At 38.8% G+C, this 20,234-nt stretch overlaps 1 protein-coding gene across 1 annotated transcript; it reads right to left on the bottom strand.

Annotated features, from left to right (window-relative positions):
• Positions 1-3,441: 3,441 nt before the first annotated feature.
• Positions 3,442-16,091, bottom strand: LOC149244548 (disease resistance protein L6-like). The gene is made up of 8 exons (XM_089368026.1): positions 15,559-16,091; positions 15,185-15,454; positions 8,862-9,594; positions 8,602-8,772; positions 8,238-8,510; positions 6,982-8,151; positions 6,407-6,508; positions 3,442-6,304 (listed from the first exon to the last, which is right to left on the bottom strand). The coding sequence occupies exons 1-8, from the start codon at positions 16,038-16,040 to the stop codon at positions 5,855-5,857; spliced, it is 3,651 nt and encodes a 1,216-aa protein (XP_089224152.1). The 5' UTR covers positions 16,041-16,091; the 3' UTR covers positions 3,442-5,854.
• Positions 16,092-20,234: the final 4,143 nt, after the last annotated feature.

Raw genomic sequence — 20,234 nt, forward strand, 5'->3', positions numbered from 1 at the left:
TTCCAAGAAAGAGTTATGCACAATCTCCCAAGATGACCTGATTATATACCTTTTCAGAAGATTGAACTTGTATGAAGTACCACCTGTCACTTTTTTGACCTTCGGATTTGAAAAATATGCACAGAAGACTGCAGTCCGTCCTCTTTCTGTAACTTCTTACAAAATTTCAATCTGATGCTCCTAGAGAAAGTTATGATGATTGTCCAAGGTCAGTTGTTTAAGATGTAATTCGGGAGTCTACAAAAACCCTAACTTCATCAAATCATATATCCTAAAATATAGCGAGACAATATCTGAAATTTGGCCCTCCAGTTTAGATCGCTTTCTTTTCAAATGGGTTTTTTATAGCTTTTGGAACTTCGTAGCAAACATGTTATAGCGAAACTTCCACGATGACCTGTTTTAGATGAAATTCTGGAGCTTGCAAAAACCTTAACTTTCTCAAATCATATCTCCGAGAATAAAGCGAGACAAGAGTTGAAATTCGGACCTGAGGTTCAGCAACATTTCTTCTCAAATGGGTTTTTTTGTTAGCTTCTGAAACGTCGTAGACAAAACATTATAGCGATAATGCCATGATGACTTGTTTGGAGCAGCGAAACCCTAGAATCCAAAGCTCTGATACCAAATGTTACGAAACCGACTCACAAAAAGATAGAAAAAATAGATCAACGCCTTAGAATTCAGCCTCTTCGAGGCGGCAACCTCCTTTACATTACACAAATGAACAATTCTTGGATGATACAAATGACAAGACCTCCTTTCTATATATAGGAGTCTAAGGGGTCATAATATAAACAAAGTCGACATAACAATAATAATTTAAGGGCACAATAATAACAATAGTGGGCTTCTATGGGGCACATTAATAACAATATGGAGACTACATGGGAACACCAATATAATAAGGGGGTTGTACTAATAACAATAAGGGGTTACACTAGTAGTATAGGGACCTAACATCCAAACTAAATCGCTGCAAATACTTTCCATAATAATTTCTTTCCAAATACCCTGTTCATTAAAGAATCTCCTTAAATTCTTAGATAACAAGGCAAGATTAAAACATCTGGTGTCCCTCAAACTCCAACCACCCATCTCGGTCAGCCTGGAAAGTGAGTTGAGCCGAATTAGAGGGAACTTCTTGGATTTCTAGTGCCAAACCAAAAGAATTTCGATATAATAGCATTGGTTCTGCTTATCACTGCCATGGGAAGATGGAACAAATGCATCCAAAATACCAAAATTCCCTGCAAGACCGCCTTTACCAAAATTACTCTACCACTCAGAGTAAGCCATTTGTGGTACCAAAGTGTGAGGTTTTAATTTTTTTGTCCAATTTGTTAACAAGCCATGTCCAATCTATATTTTCATATTTACTTGGCTTTAAGAAGAAACCCAAATACTTAAAACCACCCGACAAGTATCTAGTTTTAATCCCAAAGAGAGAAGCAATCTGTTAAATAACATCTGAATCCTCCCCATCCAAGGCGATTTCCAATTTTTCTTTGTTAATTATAAGACCATATACCTTGCTAAATTTAGAGATTAATGTAGGAAAGCCTCCCATTCCGATACTTTTGCTTCACCAAAACAGAGAATGCCATCCACAAACATAAGGTGTGTGGTTGAAGTGTTTTTTGTTACCCTGCATCCAGAGATTTTGCCAGCCACCTTCACTTCCCTAAGTCCTCTGCTGAGCGCATCTACGATCAGAATGAAAAGGAGATGGGAATGGGCACACCCTTGCCTCGACCCCCTAGAGATCCTAAAAGAATCAGTCGGCACACCAATGATTAAAAAACCATATTTGTTGATGTAATACATGCCATAATCCATTTGATATGTCTATGCGGAAAGCCAATTCTATGAAGGATCAATCTAAGAAATTCCCCATCTTCCCTGTCGTAAGCTTTAATGAGATCATTTTCATCAAACATGCTTTGAGGGTACAAGATTTAATTGAATGTATACACTCCTGAGTGATTGCCACAACATCTTGAATTCTTCTGTCAGATAGAAATCCAAATTGCTCCAGAGTGACATGCGGAGAGAGAATATTTTTAACTTTTCTAGCTATAAGTTTGGAAATCATTTTATAAATAGAGTTACATAAAGAGATAGGCCTATAATCAGAAATATATAAAGAGTGAGATTTCTTGGGAATGAGAGTTAGGAAAGTTGCGTTGATTGCACCTGGAATTTTGCCAGAAACACGGACTCAACTGACCACCATCTGCGCCCGGGCTCTTATCCTTCGCCATTTCCTTCAAAGTGCTCAATAGTTCTTCATCATATATTGGACAAATGCTTCGCCATCTCCTTCAAAGTGCTCAATAGTTCTTCATCATATATTGGACAATCCATCAGCCTCATGTCACTTAAAAACAAATACAACACAAAGACACACAACTTTTTTTAATTCAATTGCTTAATTACATCACACTTATATAGGAAAACTTATGCAACCAATTCCTAACCACTAACTAATTCTTGTTCAACTGCTCATAACTAATTCTGTTCAACTGGTTCATAACTAAATCTATTTCTGCATTATTTTCACATCCTCCCTTAATGGAGAAATGGATTTTCTACAATACCTAACTGACTTCTAAAAACTTCAAATTTGATTTTACCAAGGGGCTTAGTAAATATATCAGCCACATTATCCTTGGTGTTACAAAATATCAATCCAATTTCTTTTGACATAATTTTCTCACGTACAAAGTGGTACTGTAACTCAACGTGTTTTGTTCTAGCATGGTAAACTGGATTATGTGCTAATTTGATAGCACTCTGATTATCACAATTGATACATGTTGCACCACTTTGCGCTTCTTCAAGATCCTCAAGAATTCTCCGCAACCAAATAGCTTCACAGGTGGCATTGGTCAAAGCTTTGTACTCAGATTTTGTTGAAGATAAAGAAACAGTTGGCTGTTTCTTACTACTCCAAGATACGACTCCTGATCCAATATGAAATGCATAGCCAGAGGTAGATCGTCTGTCATCTGGATTTCCTGCCCAATCTGAATCAGAAAAACCTGTCAGTGCAACATCAGATACATCAGTATACATAATACCAAGATTCACTGTTCCCTTTAAGTATCGGAGAACTTTCTTTGCAGCATTCCAGTGATTTCCTGAAGGCTTAGCCATGAATTGACTAAGGATACTGACTGAGTATGCAATGTCTGGCCTGGTAGTGGTGAGATAGTTCAAACTTTCCACTAACTGACGATATAATGTTCCATCTGCCTCTTTCGAACCATCTTCTTTGTACAACTTTGCATTCTGTTCTAAGGGAGTTGACATAGCTTTACAATCTGTCATATTGAACTTTTTAAGAATCTCCTTTGTATATTTGCTTTGAGTGATCAATGTTTTACCAGTTTCTCTCCATACCTCAATGCCTAAACAGTAATGCATTTCACCCAAATCTTTCATTTCAAAAACCTGTGACAACTGAACTTTAATTTCTTCAATTAACTTGTGAGCACTGCCTGTTATAATGAGATCATCCACATATAAAGATATTAAAGCAACATGTCCTTTTTCATCTTTATTAACATACAAATTAGGATCATTTTTGCTTTTCACAAACCCATTCTGAAGAAAGAAAGTATCAATCTTTACATACCATGATCTTGGTGCCTGTTTCAAACCATACAATGCCTTTCTTAACCTGCAAACCAAATGCTCCTGTCCCTGTTTGACAAACCCTTCAGGTTGAACCAAATAAACTTCTTCCTGTAAATCACCATTTAGAAATTTCTGTATTATTTTCACAATGTCTTCATCCTTGGCCATTTGGGGAACATATTTGCCAACTCCATTTTTCCAGAAATGTTGTCCTCCTCCGCCTCCTTGAATTGATTACTGAAAAATTGAAAAGCTTCATTCTTAATATCCTTCAACAATGTATATAACCTACCAGCTTCATCTCGAATATGCCAGATTAAATTAGCAACCTTCCTTTTCGTTGCAGCTCTATGATTTTTTTTAGTCGCCGTCTTTGATCCAAGCCACTCTACTTTTAAACCCCCTTCCTGTTCCTGATATTTAAGTATTTTGTTCTTCTTGTCCACCAGATCCAATACGGCCTTCTTGGTTTGGTCTGAGAAATATTCAGTATTCGAAATGTCCAAGAGGGAAGCGATTTCCTGTTCAATAGCAAGTAGATCCCTTCTAAACCCTTCTTCCCTTCTAAACCCTTCTTTACGCATGGTGGTCTAGGCCCTAACCTCCAACTTAAGCCTCTTTAATTTAAGACAGACCTTTTCCATCGAACTCCCATTATCAGACAAAGTTGGAAGGCTCCAAGAGTTACAGAACAATTCGATAAAATTTGGATAATTTAGCCACATTTGATTAAATTTGAAGGGTAGGGCATCTAGATCCTTTTCTTCACTCCACTCCAGAAAGATGAAGTCTAAAGATTCTTCATTCTCACGTGCAAAAATGAGTGGACAAAGAAACGGTCGAGCCTTTTTGCTATGCCGTCAACTCCAGATCGCCCATTTCTCCAAGTTGGACAAATAGGATTAGGTGCTACGTCCTTAAGCATCTTGTGGTTGAAGAGGTCCTTAAAAGAACTGCTAGTGGGTCCAACTTAGCCTTATGTCCCCAACATTCCCCTGCTTCCATAATAAAATCCAAATCCCCTGCGAATATGAGGGCATGAATATCCAGGATGCCACTAGCATCGACCTTTTCCCGGCATGCTTTTCTGTTATTCCAAGGGGCGTATATATTCAAAATGTGAATACGAAAACATGTTCCGCTACAGTATCCAGATGAAGGCTTTAAAGGAAAAAAAATTAGGGTTCGACATAGCTGCGAGTCCACCAGATATACCATGGGCACTAGTGGCACAGACTTCCCATGTGGGGCATATTTTCAATAGAAAGTCCTGAGCCTTTTCCTTCTCAGCCATTGTTTCCTGCAAAAGGACTAAGTCCAGATTCTCTGATTGGATGCAATTAGATGGAGATCTTAAGGTTTGTGAGGATCTCAGCCCCCTTCTATTTAAAGACATGATCTTCATTAGGAAGTAGATGAACCGGGAAGCTCTGCTCTAAGGTCCCGTAATTCAGAAACTTCCTGAGAAATATTGACTTCATAGGATGGGCCAGGATCGAATGGAGGAAATAAGGATTCCTATAAAGTCTCAGAGAAACATGAGTTTAACTCCGAACCAATGCTTCCGCATAATGAAACTTTTTTGTACTTAATTTCCTTTTTTTTTCCTCCTATGAGAACCTCTCCTACTCTGTTCCTGGACAGAATTGAAATTTCTTTCTTGGAAAAGTTCCTCTTGATTGACAATGGTTCTAGGCCTATCGACGAGTTGCACTTGCCATCTATGTTGTCCAGGTCAGCATGCACCGATAAAGGAGAGTATTCTTCATCCTGAGTCGGCCTATAGCAAATAGGAGAGAGTAAGGAAGCTCTTGGGGATATTCCTTCAGCATTTGCCTTATCTTTGGAATGGGGAAAAGATGAGAGCATGTTCCCGGGGAAAGGAAGACCTCCGGCCCTTATTTGCATTTCTCCTGTCATATTGACCTGTGATCTGTTTAGGAGTAAAAATGAAAGTACTTGTAAATAAAGAGGAAATTAGATGGTAACACCCAATGCAATTGCTTATAGATAAAAGGAAACGGGAAAACAGTGTATGAAACTGGGGTAGCTTGATTGAAAAAATGGGTAAAACAAAACTATTACGGAACCTTCTGAGTAGAACTGAGTTTAGCTTTCACTTGAGATAACATTAACTGAAAATACATGAGATAACATTATCACCTGTCAACTGAAAATACCATCCCTTACAGTACCAAAACGGTAGGTAGTATTATGAAAATGCAATTATGATTTCATTGCAAACTTGTGAAACCTTTGTGTCCTTATCGACCATTATAATGTAACCCTTTTTCACATCCTCGGGGTGCAAGTTGCAGGATACACTGATGTTGTTATAACATTTGAAATCTCTAAACAAATCAGAATGTTCAGTCCACATAAATACATGAAGGTATAATCCACTACTACCAAATGGGGGGTATCCAACGAGGATCTTGTATTCATCAAATGACCCACCATCATGGCTCGCTTCAAATCTTACACGAAACAGATCCTGTCTGTGACCGCGGGGAGAAGGAAAAGTGAGAAAGCACATCAATATAGCACCACACGATTGGAATTCTTCCATCTTCGCATGAAATTCAGATGGAGATGCAGCAAAGACAAAATCCACCACTCTGACGTTAAACTTCCCCGCGATGGAATGTATTTCTGGGGTGACCTGCACAAATTTCATAAGTCCATTTCAATTGATAAATATTTTAATAATTCAAAGTATCGATTTTTATTACAGATCTAATCTCTGGAAAAATTAAACACCCACAATCTCATGAAACGCCGTCTCCCCAATTCGAGGGATAGTTGATGACTTCCCCAGTTTTCCAGAAAAGAAAGCAGTTGATAGCTTTTCATGAGAGGCCGATGTCTGCACAGATTTCCCAAATCCATTAGGCTTGTTAAACTTACCACAGTTACAGTGATAAGATTACACACCCACCGATGCACTTCAGAGATCAACCACAAGACGACTATTGGTCCTACTTCAGAAAATATAATAGTTTTATAAGGAGCTAGGAGCTGTTTTTTAAGGAGTTGGGAGTTGTTTTTATGTGATTTTTTTAGTTTTTTTTATTAGAATTTGGTAGAAAAATTTGAAGTAAAATTTTGATTTGTGTTTTTAAATTAATTTTTTTTAATTATATATAGATTCAACACACTGAAAACTTAAGACACTTTTATTATACAAGAACCCTATTAAATTTGTGATTTCAATGAATTCTCACAAGATTTAAAAAAAATAAAACACAAAAATATATATAAAAAACCTTCCAAAAAAATCACACTAAAAACAACTCAGTTTTATACCAATAAATATGCTGTGTAATGAAAAATACTAACCAAAAAATTGCAAATGTCATTCCAAATAACATGAGTGTTGGTTGAAATGCGGAGACACTTTAACCGTTCCCGCTGACTCAGACCTTGTATGCTCTTGAGCTCCCAGCACGCCTCCGCTTGAATCTCTTCCAACGATGTGAGACCTTCAATGTTCAAGGTTTCCAGCTTAAAGCATCGATTTACGGTGAGGAATTTGAGATCTACCAGATTTGAAAGGTTTATTAATGTATTCAATAACCAGCACCCTTGCAGATTTAGTCGTACTAATGTTGATGGAACTTTAACCCGCATCAGGTCCTTATTTTCTGAAAGATCGAGTGTTTCTAGGCTGGGTAAAACACCTTTAGGGATGTATATCTCGGATATGAATGTGCCACTCAAAGTGAAATCTCTTAAAACACCCATGCCACAATGCATGGTCTCCTGCTTTTCAAAACTAAAAATTTTAATTGGACAACGCCTTATAACCAAAACTTCGATATTGGTCCCCTGCCCTGCAATTTGGTCTGGTAAGATGCGCCATAGAGAGAGGCATTCAATGAGAACCAACACTTTCAGCGCTTTTAACGGCCTCAAATCGCCCAGAGACTCTGGTAAATCTCGTAAATCTGTCCGCTGCGAGCTCCCTAATCTTAGTTGGTGCGAGCTCCCTATTCTTAGTTGTTCCAACCTGTCGGGTAGTTCCAGATTTAAGGGCAATTTTAAATGAGTACCTAGTAAGTTCAGGTACCTTAAAGACCTTTGATTTGGGATTCCTGAAGGCAGGTACAGCAATTTAGAACAGCCTTTGAAATCGACATACTCAAGTGTCGATATTTCTCCCAAAAAAGATACTGGAATGGAGAGATTAATGCAGTCTCGCAATGCTAGATATTGGAGATGCCTTAATTCAGAGAAAGAATTGGGCAGTCGCGTCAGATTAGTGCAGCCAGATAGATCCAAATGTCTTAAGCTTTTGAGTTCCCGAAAAGCAATAGGGAGTACTTGTAAAGATGTGATGTTTTTCAACACTATCTTACTCGGAAATTTTATGCTCCTTCCGATCCATTCAAGAAAACGGAAAAAATTAGAAGCTATCAAGCCTTTAATATCAAATGACCCGCTGCTGCTGGAGGTACTTGGGTGTGTGCTCCTTAAGTTAATATTCAACACACTCAAGTTCGAAGGAGGCTGCAAATTGCAATGCATATAATCTGTTTAATAAAATGTGGGACGGACTTCACCACAAAATACTGAGCAACTGTAGATGTACTTACCATATTAAATCTTTGGAATAACTGCTCCATGTCACCATGACCGTAAAGTTCCAAAACTCGTAAGTTTCTCAGTGAAATTGTATGGGGTAAGTGGACGGAGCTGAAATTGCTGAAGCGAAGCCACACCAAATCTCCCGACAGCAAATCTATGGGAACTTCAATTTCAACTACAAGAAGACGCACGCCCACACCCTTTAAGTACTTCGTGCAAACAGCTTGATTCTGACCTTTCTGAGTCCGAATCCCTCGTATCCCATACGACTCTGCTCCGCCCTGACAAACGAGAATAACAAAGTTAAGTCAAATGCCTGTGTTTTATGGATTATTTAAAAGCAATAAAAAACTGGGGACGGAATACACATACTCGCAACAGCAACATCTTCTGTATATCATCTGAGCAGCTGAGTCGAAGAGGGTTAGGGGTACGAAACTCTTCCATAGCGTAACGTCTGGCTAAACTCCTAATTTGATCATGCATTGAAATTTTATATCTTCCCCTTGGGTGTGGAAGGTAGAAATTATAGTCGTCACCAATCTGAGAAAAACAAACAATTAGGGGCAATAAGAATCCACTGGGATCTCTCTTTTTCGCAGGACAAAGATTAAATACAGAATAATTCTTACGGGTTTTTCTGGCGTGCATTCAGATTCATCATCCGACTCAACGTCGAGATGATATTCTAGAAGGCATTTTTGACGGAGACTTTCCAGGCAATCCAGAACATCGTCGTAACCTAATCCCTCCAATACTTGAGCTGCTAGTTCTGTGTCCTCTCCCACCATGAAACAACCGATGTCCAAAAATATTTCCTTCTCCTCACGCTTGAGAGCCTCGTAACTCACTTTTAACGTGTCCATTATATCGTCTGGTAGTCTTCTCCAGAGCTTTTCCAACTGCCGCTGCCAATAGTCTTCCTCTCGCTTGCCAAGAAACTGTGCGCCCAATACTTTTAAGGATAAAGGCAGCCCACCACAAAATTTCAGTACTTCCTCAACCAAATATTCGAATCCTTTGTATGGTTTGGATTGATAGAACGCATGCCAGCAGAAAAGCTCCCGGGCATGTTCTCTCTGCAACGGCCTTACGTTGTACAATATAGTTTTTGCAGAAGAGCGTCTGAGTAAATCCCGATCACGAGACGTGATCAAAATCAAACTACGCGATCCCACAACATCGGCCACGAGCAGACTATTTATTTGCTCCATATGATCGGCGCCATCTAGAACAATCAGAACCTGAAGCCCTTGTAGACGATCACGAAAAATACCCTTTCCTTGCCTGGTATCCTCAATATGAAAATCGCAAACCAACAGATCCTGAAGGAGGTTCCGCTGCAAAGAGGGTAAATTCCCTTTTCTGATATGTTGGGTATTTTTCGATGGGGAAAATACCAAAACCAAACAAACATTAACACCACAGAGGCAATGCTCTGTTTCCACTGTTCCAGCATCTTTGTGCACAGAGAAGCTTTTAATAAAAATTCTCAAAACAGAGTATTACACAGCCATAAAACATTTCTATTCATTAAAATATAAAGCCTGATACATATGTCTTCCTCTTTGCTGAGAGGGATTCACCAAAATTACTTTCACCTATCAAAACAAAATTATGTCTCCACGTGAGAGCAAATCCACTTCATTAAAAAATCTATGCACTGCTGTGCAATATCTTCTGCTGCGAGCTTCACCATTACTCAACAAAAACACACACACAATACTTTTACGCTCCCTTGCTCCTTTTGTTCATGCACTGCTGTGCAAATCTTCTCATTCCTCTTTTGCTCCCCTCCGAGTTCTCTGGTTCCTCCCATATGCGATTACTACAACATCGAGCATTTTTTTTACTCGTTCCATGTGTTAAAAAAAATAATACAACCACACACACATTTTTTGTTTCATTCGATATATATTTTTTTTATAATGGTCAACACTTCTTTAAAAGATATGACACATATGTTGTATGTGCCCATACCGCCGTGCATATAAGAAAACATTAAAATTAAAACCACGTCAACCATTTAACAACCCCCTGCACATGCCATTTAATTTTCAGCATGGCATTTAATTAATTTAGTCGGCGGTCAACCAGAAATTTCAATTCACTCCACGCAAACCTTTTAATTGACGCAGGCCGTATGCAGCTTCGGAGATCGACGGCTGAGGACGCGCGAGGAGATCGGACGGCGGAGATTGATATCGGAAGGCAGTTTGCAGCAGGACTTTAATGCCCGAGAAAATGACGTTGGCTGATGTCAGGTGTGTGACACGCGTCTGCACCAAATCCCATCGGAGCCAAGTATACGGAAACTATTTTTCGCTGGAAGGCGGTCCGAGAAAGTTAAGCGGGTTTCCGGTTTCGCTTTGGCGGTTTTGGGTGAGTTACGCACGGAGTTGAAATTAGATTTCAACACTCCCCTTTAATTTCAACTGCTGGGCGTTCAAACATACCCAGACACTTCCTCACATAGAGGGATTCACCAACTGCTTCTGATGCAGTTCACAAACAAACAAAGTTGTCTTCCTCTTAATAGAGGGATTAACCTGAAACTGTGCTTAAGAGCACCTTCCTCATGACAGAGGGATTCACCATAACAATGTGCTGAAGAGCACCTTCCTCATGACAGAGGGATTCACCAAATGACTGCTTCAAATGCAGTTCCAAAACAAACAATCATTGCACTGCTGTGTGTGCAAACTCATTACATTGTTCTTTTATGCTGCTGCATATTCTCTGCTGCACTGTTGTGCCATCTTCTTTACTGTGTCTATCCCACACTGCTGTGTCTACACCTGCACTGCTTGTGCACTTTTCAAAGACAAATACTCTGTCTTTTCTGGAACAATTACTCTGTCCCACCTTACAAATTTACACTGCTGTGTGTAAACATTTCTTACACTCACCGCTGTTGCATATATTGCATTTCAATTCAATGAACAACAAATTCATTACATTTACCTTTACTGCTGTAAGGAAAATTTCTTTTGCATGTGCTGCTGTTCAAAACTTCTTGCTGCTGCATTTTTCACATTTGCATTTTTGTTTGCTTCTCCTTCTTGCCATCATGCTGTTGTCCATAACTTCTTGCTGCTGCATTGCCTCTGCAATTTGCACTGTCGCTGCCTTTTGTTTCATCATACTGCTGTGCCCATACTCTTGGCACTTCATTCTCCACACAAAAAAATAACACAGGCTACTGCCTTTTCTCATGCACCCTTGCTTCACACAATCTTAGTCTTCATTTTTTTTAATTACACAATGAACTGCTGTGCAATTCCTTTGGCTTTCTGCTGCCACACATTATCATTCACCCATGTGCATTAAAAATATACGCTGTCCCTGTTTTTCTTTATGCATTTCTTTGCATGCTGCATTGCATATGAAGAAAAAAACATTACATTTTTTTTTACTGCTGTGTAACAAAAATTTCATTGCATTCTCAGCCACTAGGCATTTACGCTCTGCTGCGTTTTGCCTTCTTCTCATTATCTTCTCACTGCTTTGCATTTTCATTCCCAATACAAAACATTTCATCTGCTGTGAATTACACTCACTCTGCTGTGAGTATATTCTCTCACATTACATAAAAATTCCATTGCTATGCATTTCAATGCATGTGCTCCACAAAAAAAATTTCCAAACTGTTGTTTTGTGTTCTATCTTCCCACTGCTGTGAGGGTCTCCATGCTCTGCATTTTTCTCTTATCCCGCTGCTGCTCTTTACATGTCAGCGCTACCATCTTTTCTTCTTTATGCATTTCTGTGCATATTGCATAAACACAAAGCAAAAACATTGCTGATTTCATCACTGCTGCATATTACCTTTTAGAGGGATTAACAAAGATTTCATTTACAACTGCTGCGCTGCAATACATCCTCCATCAACAAATGACTGTTAATACAGTTCAGCAAACAAAAAAAAATTACAAGCTCCCCTTTAATGTGTGCTTGTCTTCTTTTGGCAGAATCTTCTCAAAACAAATTTAGATCCACTGGGGAGTTCAAGGAGTTTTCAGATTGTCTTTCCTTCCTTCTCCATACTTGTGTAACTTTCTTCTTTTGCATGGGTCTAGCTTGTGTAAGAGCCCATGTCAAGTTACAATCTCGTGCCATATGCCCAATGTTATGACACTTGAAGCATTCAACTTTATTCATGAATAAGAATTCATGATTTCTTCTTGTGAAATTATTTCTTGGAGATTGTCGGGGACCACAACATCTATCTCCATGAAATGCTCTACATTCTTTTGCCATATGACCAAAGTTTGAACAATAGTAACAATAACCATAAAATGAACTTTGGTACCTGGGAGATGGAGGTTTCCTTGATGTACTTCTGAAGCCTTGCTGCTTTGAGATCCTTTGATCATAACCATTGCATCTTGCCTCTTTGACATCAGCTACATTTCTTCTTGGAGCAGGATTTCTTCTATTGCAGCCTTCATTTTTCTCCTTGCCTTTGCTGGAACTAGGAGCATCACAACATCTTTGTGGCTTCTTCACATCTCCTTTGCTTAAAGCATCCTCATGCTTGTTTGAGGGTTCACCTACATACCCAAGTCCTGATTTATCAGATGGAGATCTATGATAGCTGAGCATGTCATCCAAAGCTTGAGAGCTTTTCATGATCTTGTTCATCCCTTCAACCTTCTTCCTAAGGAGGACAATCTCTTTTTCCAACTTTTCACATACAATATTTTTCTTTGCTAGTTGTTCCTCAGTTTCTTCTTTGCTACGAGTAGCTTCAGCTGCTACTATTTTGAAGGAGATAATATCTGTCTTCATTTTGGAGATTTCTTCATCTTTTGCTTGACTGCTCTTCATTTTCTTTTCAGCTCCTTGTGCCTGCTTCCTGGCTTCTTGTAGTTCAGACTTAAGGGAGGAGACCTCTACCTTGTACTGTCCAATCTCTTCTACAAGTTTATTCACTCTCTTATGTCTTTGTTCAAGTTCACTTGTCAAGGCATCTTCCTGCTTCTTTGCTTTGTTCAGCTGATTTGTTATGGATATGATTTCTTCATGATGTTTCATCTTGCATTGATCAAGCTCCTTCTTGAGCTTGGCAAGTTCTTCATCCCTTTCCTTTATTTGAAGCTTGATGAGGTCAAGCTTTTCATTCTCAGCTTCTATGATGGGTTCTTCTTGACTCATTGTCATGGTCAGTGCTCCCTTTGCATGAAGGTCATGCAGTCTGTCCCAAATATCCTTTGCTGATGTATATTTTCCTAGATTCCTCTTCACAGAATCAAGGAGTCCATCCAAGATTAGTTTTGCTGCTTGTGCATCATACTCCATGGATTCTTTATCCATCTTGCTGTCATCAATCACTGACTCCCAGACTTCAATCCCTTGAAACTGTAAGAAAGCCCTCATTTTTATTTCCCATACATCAAAGTTTCCATCAAACTTTGGGGTTTCAAATAAAATGTATTCCAATGGATTGCCTTCTATTTTAGTAGAGGAGGGAGACACATTTTTAACAGGATTGGAGGCTTTCTTCTTTGACCTTGCCATTCTTATCTAGGCTTTAAATACTTGACTGTGTTTTCTTTTAAATCACTGACTGTTCCTTCAACAGTGACACAAATGAAAGCTTTGAGAAATACCTTACCCTTTTTGGCTGTGGCTTCACACTGCTGGAGAGCCTTCACTGCTGCAACAAGAGTCCTTCCTTCAGCATCTTTGAGCCTTCAAAGAGCCTGGACTAGCTTTGATACCACTGTTGGGTATTTTTCAATGGGGAAAATACCAAAACCAAACAAACATTAACACCACAGAGGCAATGCTCTGTTTCCACTGTTCCAGGATCTTTGTGCACAGGGAAGCTTTTAATAAAAATTCTCAGAACAGAGTATTACACAGCCATAAAACATTTCTATTCATTAAAATATAAAGCCTGATACATATGTCTTCCTCTTTGCTGAGAGGGATTCACCAAAATTACTTTCACCTATCAAAACAAAATTATGTCTCCACCTGAGAATTCACTGTGCTGGGTTTACTGCAGTAAAACCCTTTTTACATTCACTGCTGTGAAAAACATTTTACACATACTTCTGTAAAATAAATTTACATTTACATCTGAGTGAAATCCCCTTTTTTTTACATTCCTGGGTTTTCACATTACAAAAAAAACTTATGCGTTCTTTTCTTTTGCATTTCAATGCAAATCCACTTCATTAAAAAATCTATGCACTGCTGTGCAATATCTTCTGCTGCGAGCTTCACCATTACTCAACAAAAACACACACACAATACTTTTACGCTCCCCTGCTCTTTTTGTTCATGCACTGCTGTGCAAATCTTCTCATTCCTCTTTTGCTGCCCTCCGAGTTCTCTGGTTCCTCCCATATGCGATTACTACAACATCGAGCATTTTTTTTACTCGTTCCATGTGTTAAAAAAAATAATACAACCACACACACATTTTTTGTTTCATTCGATATATATTTTTTTTATAATGGTCAACACTTCTTTAAAAGATATGACACATATGTTGTATGTGCCCATACCGCCGTGCATATAAGAAAACATTAAAATTAAAACCACGTCAACCATTTAACAACCCCCTGCACATGCCATTTAATTTTCAGCATGGCCTTTAATTAATTTAGTCGGCGGTCAACCAGAAATTTCAATTCACTCCACGCAAACCTTTTAATTGACGCAGGCCGTATGCAGCTTCGGAGATCGACGGTTGAGGACGCGCGAGGAGATCGGACGGCGGAGATTGATATCGGAAGGTAGTTTGCAGCAGGACTTTAACGCCCGAGAAAATGACGTTGGCTGATGTCAGGTGTGTGACACGCGTCTGCACCAAATCCCATCGGAGCCAAGTATACGGAAACTACTTTTCGCTGGAAGGCGGTCCGAGAAAGTTAAGCGGGTTTCCGGTTTCGCTTTGGCGGTTTTGGGTGAGTTACGCACGGAGTTGAAATTAGATTTCAACATGATACCAGACAGAAAACAAGACCTGCGGAATTCCGAACGTTTCAAGTTGTAGAGATATGTAGCGAGAGTTGACTTTCCTAGTCCAGCCATTCCTGCAATACCCACAATCGATGTACCAACATTTAACTCGCTTTGTTTCTTAATTTCATTATTTATTTCCTCCACCGCTTCATCGAGTCCAAGTGGGTACTTAGCTACCTCGAATGGTTCTGACTCTACTTCTTTTAATACTACCTTCACAATCCTCTCCAAAACCTCTCCGAAATCACTGCCAAAACAACAAACAAATACGTACAGTCATCAGAGTTATAAGAACACATAGGTAGAACTGATTGAGAAAAATCCAGGATTTTTAATAAAAAATGTATTCACCTTTCATTAGTTTTGCACAGTACGCCAGAAATCTCCGAGGCCTTGTTGAGGGCTTTCTTCCATTTCTCGATGTGTTCCGTGGCGACTCTGCGTTTGTATTGATGTTGTTTGAAAGCATCTTTATAACGTCCGCTCTCAACATGACGAAGGTCGTTAGGCTCAACGTCACAAAACACAGGAATGATCTTCCTGTTGCGCTTCTCCAAAATCCAACAGAGCTCATCCAAACACCAACGTGATTCAGCATAACGCCCGCTGAAAATGGCAATATGAACCGACGCACTTTGAATGGCTCCCAGGATTGCAGGGGAGAGCGCATCTCCGGTGTGGAGTTCCTTTTGATCGAGAAAAACGCGGAGGCCATGACAAGTGGTGAGACGATGGTAGATGAGGCTGGCCAGAGTCTTTTTGACATCAGGACCCCTGTGATTTATAAAAACGTGGTATGTTGCTGACACTGGTTCTGTCGCAACCGACTCCATAGCTACTGTGTCTTACAAATCGAATGGAATCCGATCAGATACGATCGAAGATAAAGGAAACACTTGGCTTGAGTGAGAGAAACCAACGAAGGCACTATACTATATGCGAGAAGAGATGAATGAATAGCGATGCCGAGGAGAAACCAATGAAGGTACGTTATCAAATGACGGTTTAACGAAGTTCAACACGGTACGCATATCTCATAGACCGTTGAGAAGCAGACGTGTGTGCACTCTGTTTAAGTTTATAAGTATTCCTATTCAACGTGGTAGTTGGTGGAGCTGATTTAAGTATTGAAGTCTTGTGAGTATTGATAGATTCAGGAGCGAATGGTATATGAAATCACCACAAGTCAATTGACTTGTCTTGTCCAAGTTGTTATATGATGTCTTGTGAGTATTGATTGATTCGGGAGTGAATGTTATATGGAATCACCACAAGTCCATTGTGTTTGGCCAAGTTGTTGTACGATGTCAATTGTGTTTGGCCAGGTTGTTGTATGATAGAATGTTATCCTCTTGAAGTCTTGTGAGCATTGATAGAATGGAGAGTGAATGGTATATAGAATCACCACAAGTCAATTGTGTCTTTTCCAAGTAGTTGGTGTATGATATTGTGTCTTGTGTAAGTAGTTGGTGTATGATAGTGTATGATAGAATGTTATCCTCCTCATAGTGTATGATAGAATGTTATCTTCCTCACTCTAGAAAGAAAATAGTTTTTTAATTATAGTTTTAATTTATGTTTTTACAAGGTTATTCATATTTTAAATGTGAGGTACATTTCACATAATTTTGATAGATTCAAAGTGAAACAAGGTTGTATAGTTGTCCTTCTTTGCCACTTAGTTTAATTATTGATTTTGAAAGGTATGAACACTAAAATTTAAGGGAGACAAAATATGGAGCAAATGAGCATCTCTCAAGCGAGCCAATTTCAACTTGACAAGTGCCTACACAAGACACTATTATCAATCAATTAGAATGTTCAAACATATATAGAATTACAGATATGTTAAGAAGTTACAAGAACTTCCTCATAATTAGGATCCAAGAACTAAATCTGACCCATAATCTCAGCCAACAACTAATCTAGAACACTTCTTGAGCGATTGTACAAAATAAATTATTTTATGAACTTGTAGGTGTTGCGAAGTGTAGGTAATAGTCGTGGAGTAAATGTTTGCCCATACATATTTACCAACCCTTCATTTAAGTCTCATTTGCTCTTAAATGCATGATGTGTGTTGCAGAATGGAGAACTTGTACTCCTGCTCAGAACTTCTGTCCTTCAGCCCACAAACAAAATCCACAACCTACAAAAATCTATTTGAAAAGTATGGTTGCTATCAGTGTGTTTAACATGGTGGTTGGGATTATTTTTCCAACACTCCCCCATAATCACAACTTCCATCATTGACAATTCCCAAATAGTCTCTGAGATAAACAAAATTTTCATGTGCAAATGGCTTTGTGAAAATGTCAGCATATTGTTCCCATGACCTGCAGTGCTGCAACACAATTTCACCGTTGTTAATCAATTCTCTAATAAAATGATATTTAGCATCAATATGCTTGGTCCTATTATGAAAAACACAATTCTTTGATAATGCAATTGTAGAAGTGTTGTCGCAGAAAATAGGTTTTGTTCCCTTTTGGTCATGGCATAGGTCCCTCAACATCCTTCTCATCCAAACTGCTTGACATGCCACTGTTGTTGCAGTGACATATTCAACTTTTGTTGTTGACAATGACACTATTGGCTGCTTCTTGGAGGCCCATGAAATGTCTCCAGAATCTAAATGAAAACAATATCCTGATGTGTTCTTTTTGTCATCAATACTTCTTGCCTAGTCATCGTCATTGTAACCAACCAGCCTAAAATCATTTGTTGTGGTGTACAAAATACCATACTATTTTGTCCCATTGACATACCTTAGAATCCTTTTGGCTGCTTGCCAATGTGTCTCCTTGGGTGTCTGCATGAACCTCGACACTAGGCTTATTGCATACATTGTATCCAACCTAGTTACATTCAAATACATCAAGCTGCCCACCATACTTTTGTATAATGTCGGATTGACATTGCTGCTACAATCTTCTTTGCTCAACTTTAACCCCATGACAGTTGGAGTTGGTGCGGGCTTGTTGTTCTGCATATTAAACCTCTCCAAATTGTCTGCTACATACTTTGTTTGAGAAATAAAAATACCATTTTCTGTTTGCTTCACTTCTTTGCCCAAAAAATACCTTAATGACCCCAAGTCAGTCATTTCAAATTCACTCTTCATGACTCCATTGAAATCAAAGATGAGGAAATCATCACTACCTGTAAAAATGAAATCATATACATATAAGACAACAATAAGAAGCTTACCGTCACATTTGTTGAAGCCATTGTCCAACAAGTAAGCATCTATCCTGCTATACCATGCATGTGGTGCTTGCTTCAGCCGATAAAGAGATTTCCTCAACTTATACACCTTGTCTTCTTGGCATTCTACCTCATAACAAGGTGGTAGCGCAACATATACTTCCTCTTTCAGCACTCCACTCAAGAACACTAATTTACGTCCATTTGATACACTTTCCATTTATGTTGTGCGAAAATATACACCATTGTATGCATTGTCTCCATCTTCACGACTGGCACAAACGTCTCCACATAATCTCTTCCATGATGCTGCTTGCATCCTTTGACAACTAGCCTTGCTTTATGCCTTTCAATATTTCCTTCAATTTTTCTCTTGGTCTTATAGACCCACTTCACTCCAATGACTTCTTTTCCTTGAGGAAGATCTGCTAACTCCCATGTGTCATTCTTTTCTATTGCTTCTATTTCTTCATCCATTGCTACAAACCATTTTTCTTCTTTGACTGCATCCTCAAAATGGATTTGGTCATCTACATGACAAAACAATGCAAATAAGGAATTTAGACCATTGTCACTATCAACTTCATCTTGCTCATAAATTTCATTTAAATTTTTGAATTTTGGTCTTCTTATGCTTGCGAAAGATGGGCTTGACATGTCACTTGGTGCTGCACTTTGCGGCGTGCTTGGAGAAGCACTTGCTTGATTGCGTGATGCTGTCCTATTATTTGTTGATGGTGTTACTTGTTGCCTACTTTGTTGCGCTTGAATAAGAGTAAAGAGAGTCACTGTTGAGGAATTACTTACTGTTGTCAATTCCTATTTTTCCTCATGTGGTATACATGATTTCACATTGATTTTCTTCTCTAAACTTCCATCCCATGCTTCCTCTTCTATGAACTGCACATCTCTACTGATTATGACCTTCTTGGTTGATAGATTGTAGAGTTTGTATGCCTTGGATTCATCACTATATCCAACAAATATGCATTTCTCCCCCTTGTTGTCCAATTTCTTCCTCAACTCATCTGGGACATGTCATGTGAGTGACACTATGCTTTCTTCCATTCCATGACTCTTCAGGAACAACATTCTTGACACTTTTGGTTGGAAACATATTAATGATATACGCTGCACAAGCAACATTCAGCCCAATAATCATTTGGCAAATGATTTGCCTTCAACATACTCCTTGTTATTTCCATAATGGTCTTATTCTTCCTTTCCAAGACACCATTTTGCTGAGGTGTATACCTTGTTGTAAATTGCTTGTGAATTCCATACTCCCTACAAAAACAAAGGAAGTGATTTGAGATGTATTCGCCACCTCTATCAGTCCTCAAGACTTTGATGTAATGTCCATTTTGCTTCTCAACAAGAGCTTTGTATTGACAGAAGCACTCAAACACTTAACTTTTCTGTTTTAGGAAGTAGAATCGTGTCTTCCTTGTATAATCATCTATGAAAGTTAAGAAATAATAACTACCCCCAATTGGTGGCGTTTGCATTGGTCCACATAAATCTGAATGGACAATCTCCAAAGGTGTCTTTGCCCTTATTGACTTTCCTACTGGAAATGTGTCTCTATATTGTTTTTGTCCGATATTTCTATGAGTGGAAACCCTATTACCATTCCTTTCTTATGCAACAAATTCAAACATCCAAAGTTGAGATGACCAAATTTCAAATGCCATAACAAATTTTCATCTTTGACTTCTGCGTGAAAGTTTACTTGTGTGACAACTGCAACTTTGCTTTCATCCTATTGTGATCTCATTGATAGTTGTGCTTGTGCACCTTCTTCCTTCTAATTTGATTTT

This window comes from Pinus tabuliformis, chromosome 8 (assembly GCF_031772625.1).
Source record: "Pinus tabuliformis cultivar Carrire ecotype Pingquan chromosome 8, CPIR1, whole genome shotgun sequence".
NCBI lineage: Eukaryota > Viridiplantae > Streptophyta > Pinopsida > Pinales > Pinaceae > Pinus > Pinus tabuliformis.

What these genes read in the sequence shown, in the direction of transcription:
- LOC149244548 (XM_089368026.1), bottom strand. Translation starts at nt 16,040, where the DNA reads ATGGAGTCGGTTGCGACAGAACCAGTGTCAGCAACATACCACGTTTTT. An exon ending in CTGTGCAAAACTAATGAAAG is followed by an intron (nt 15,455 to 15,558) that starts GTGAATACATTT and finishes TTGTTTTGGCAG; the next exon opens with TGATTTCGGAGAGGTTTTGG. An exon ending in ATGACATTTGCAATTTTTTG is followed by an intron (nt 6,509 to 6,981) that starts GTTAGTATTTTT and finishes AAATCTGTGCAG; the next exon opens with ACATCGGCCTCTCATGAAAA.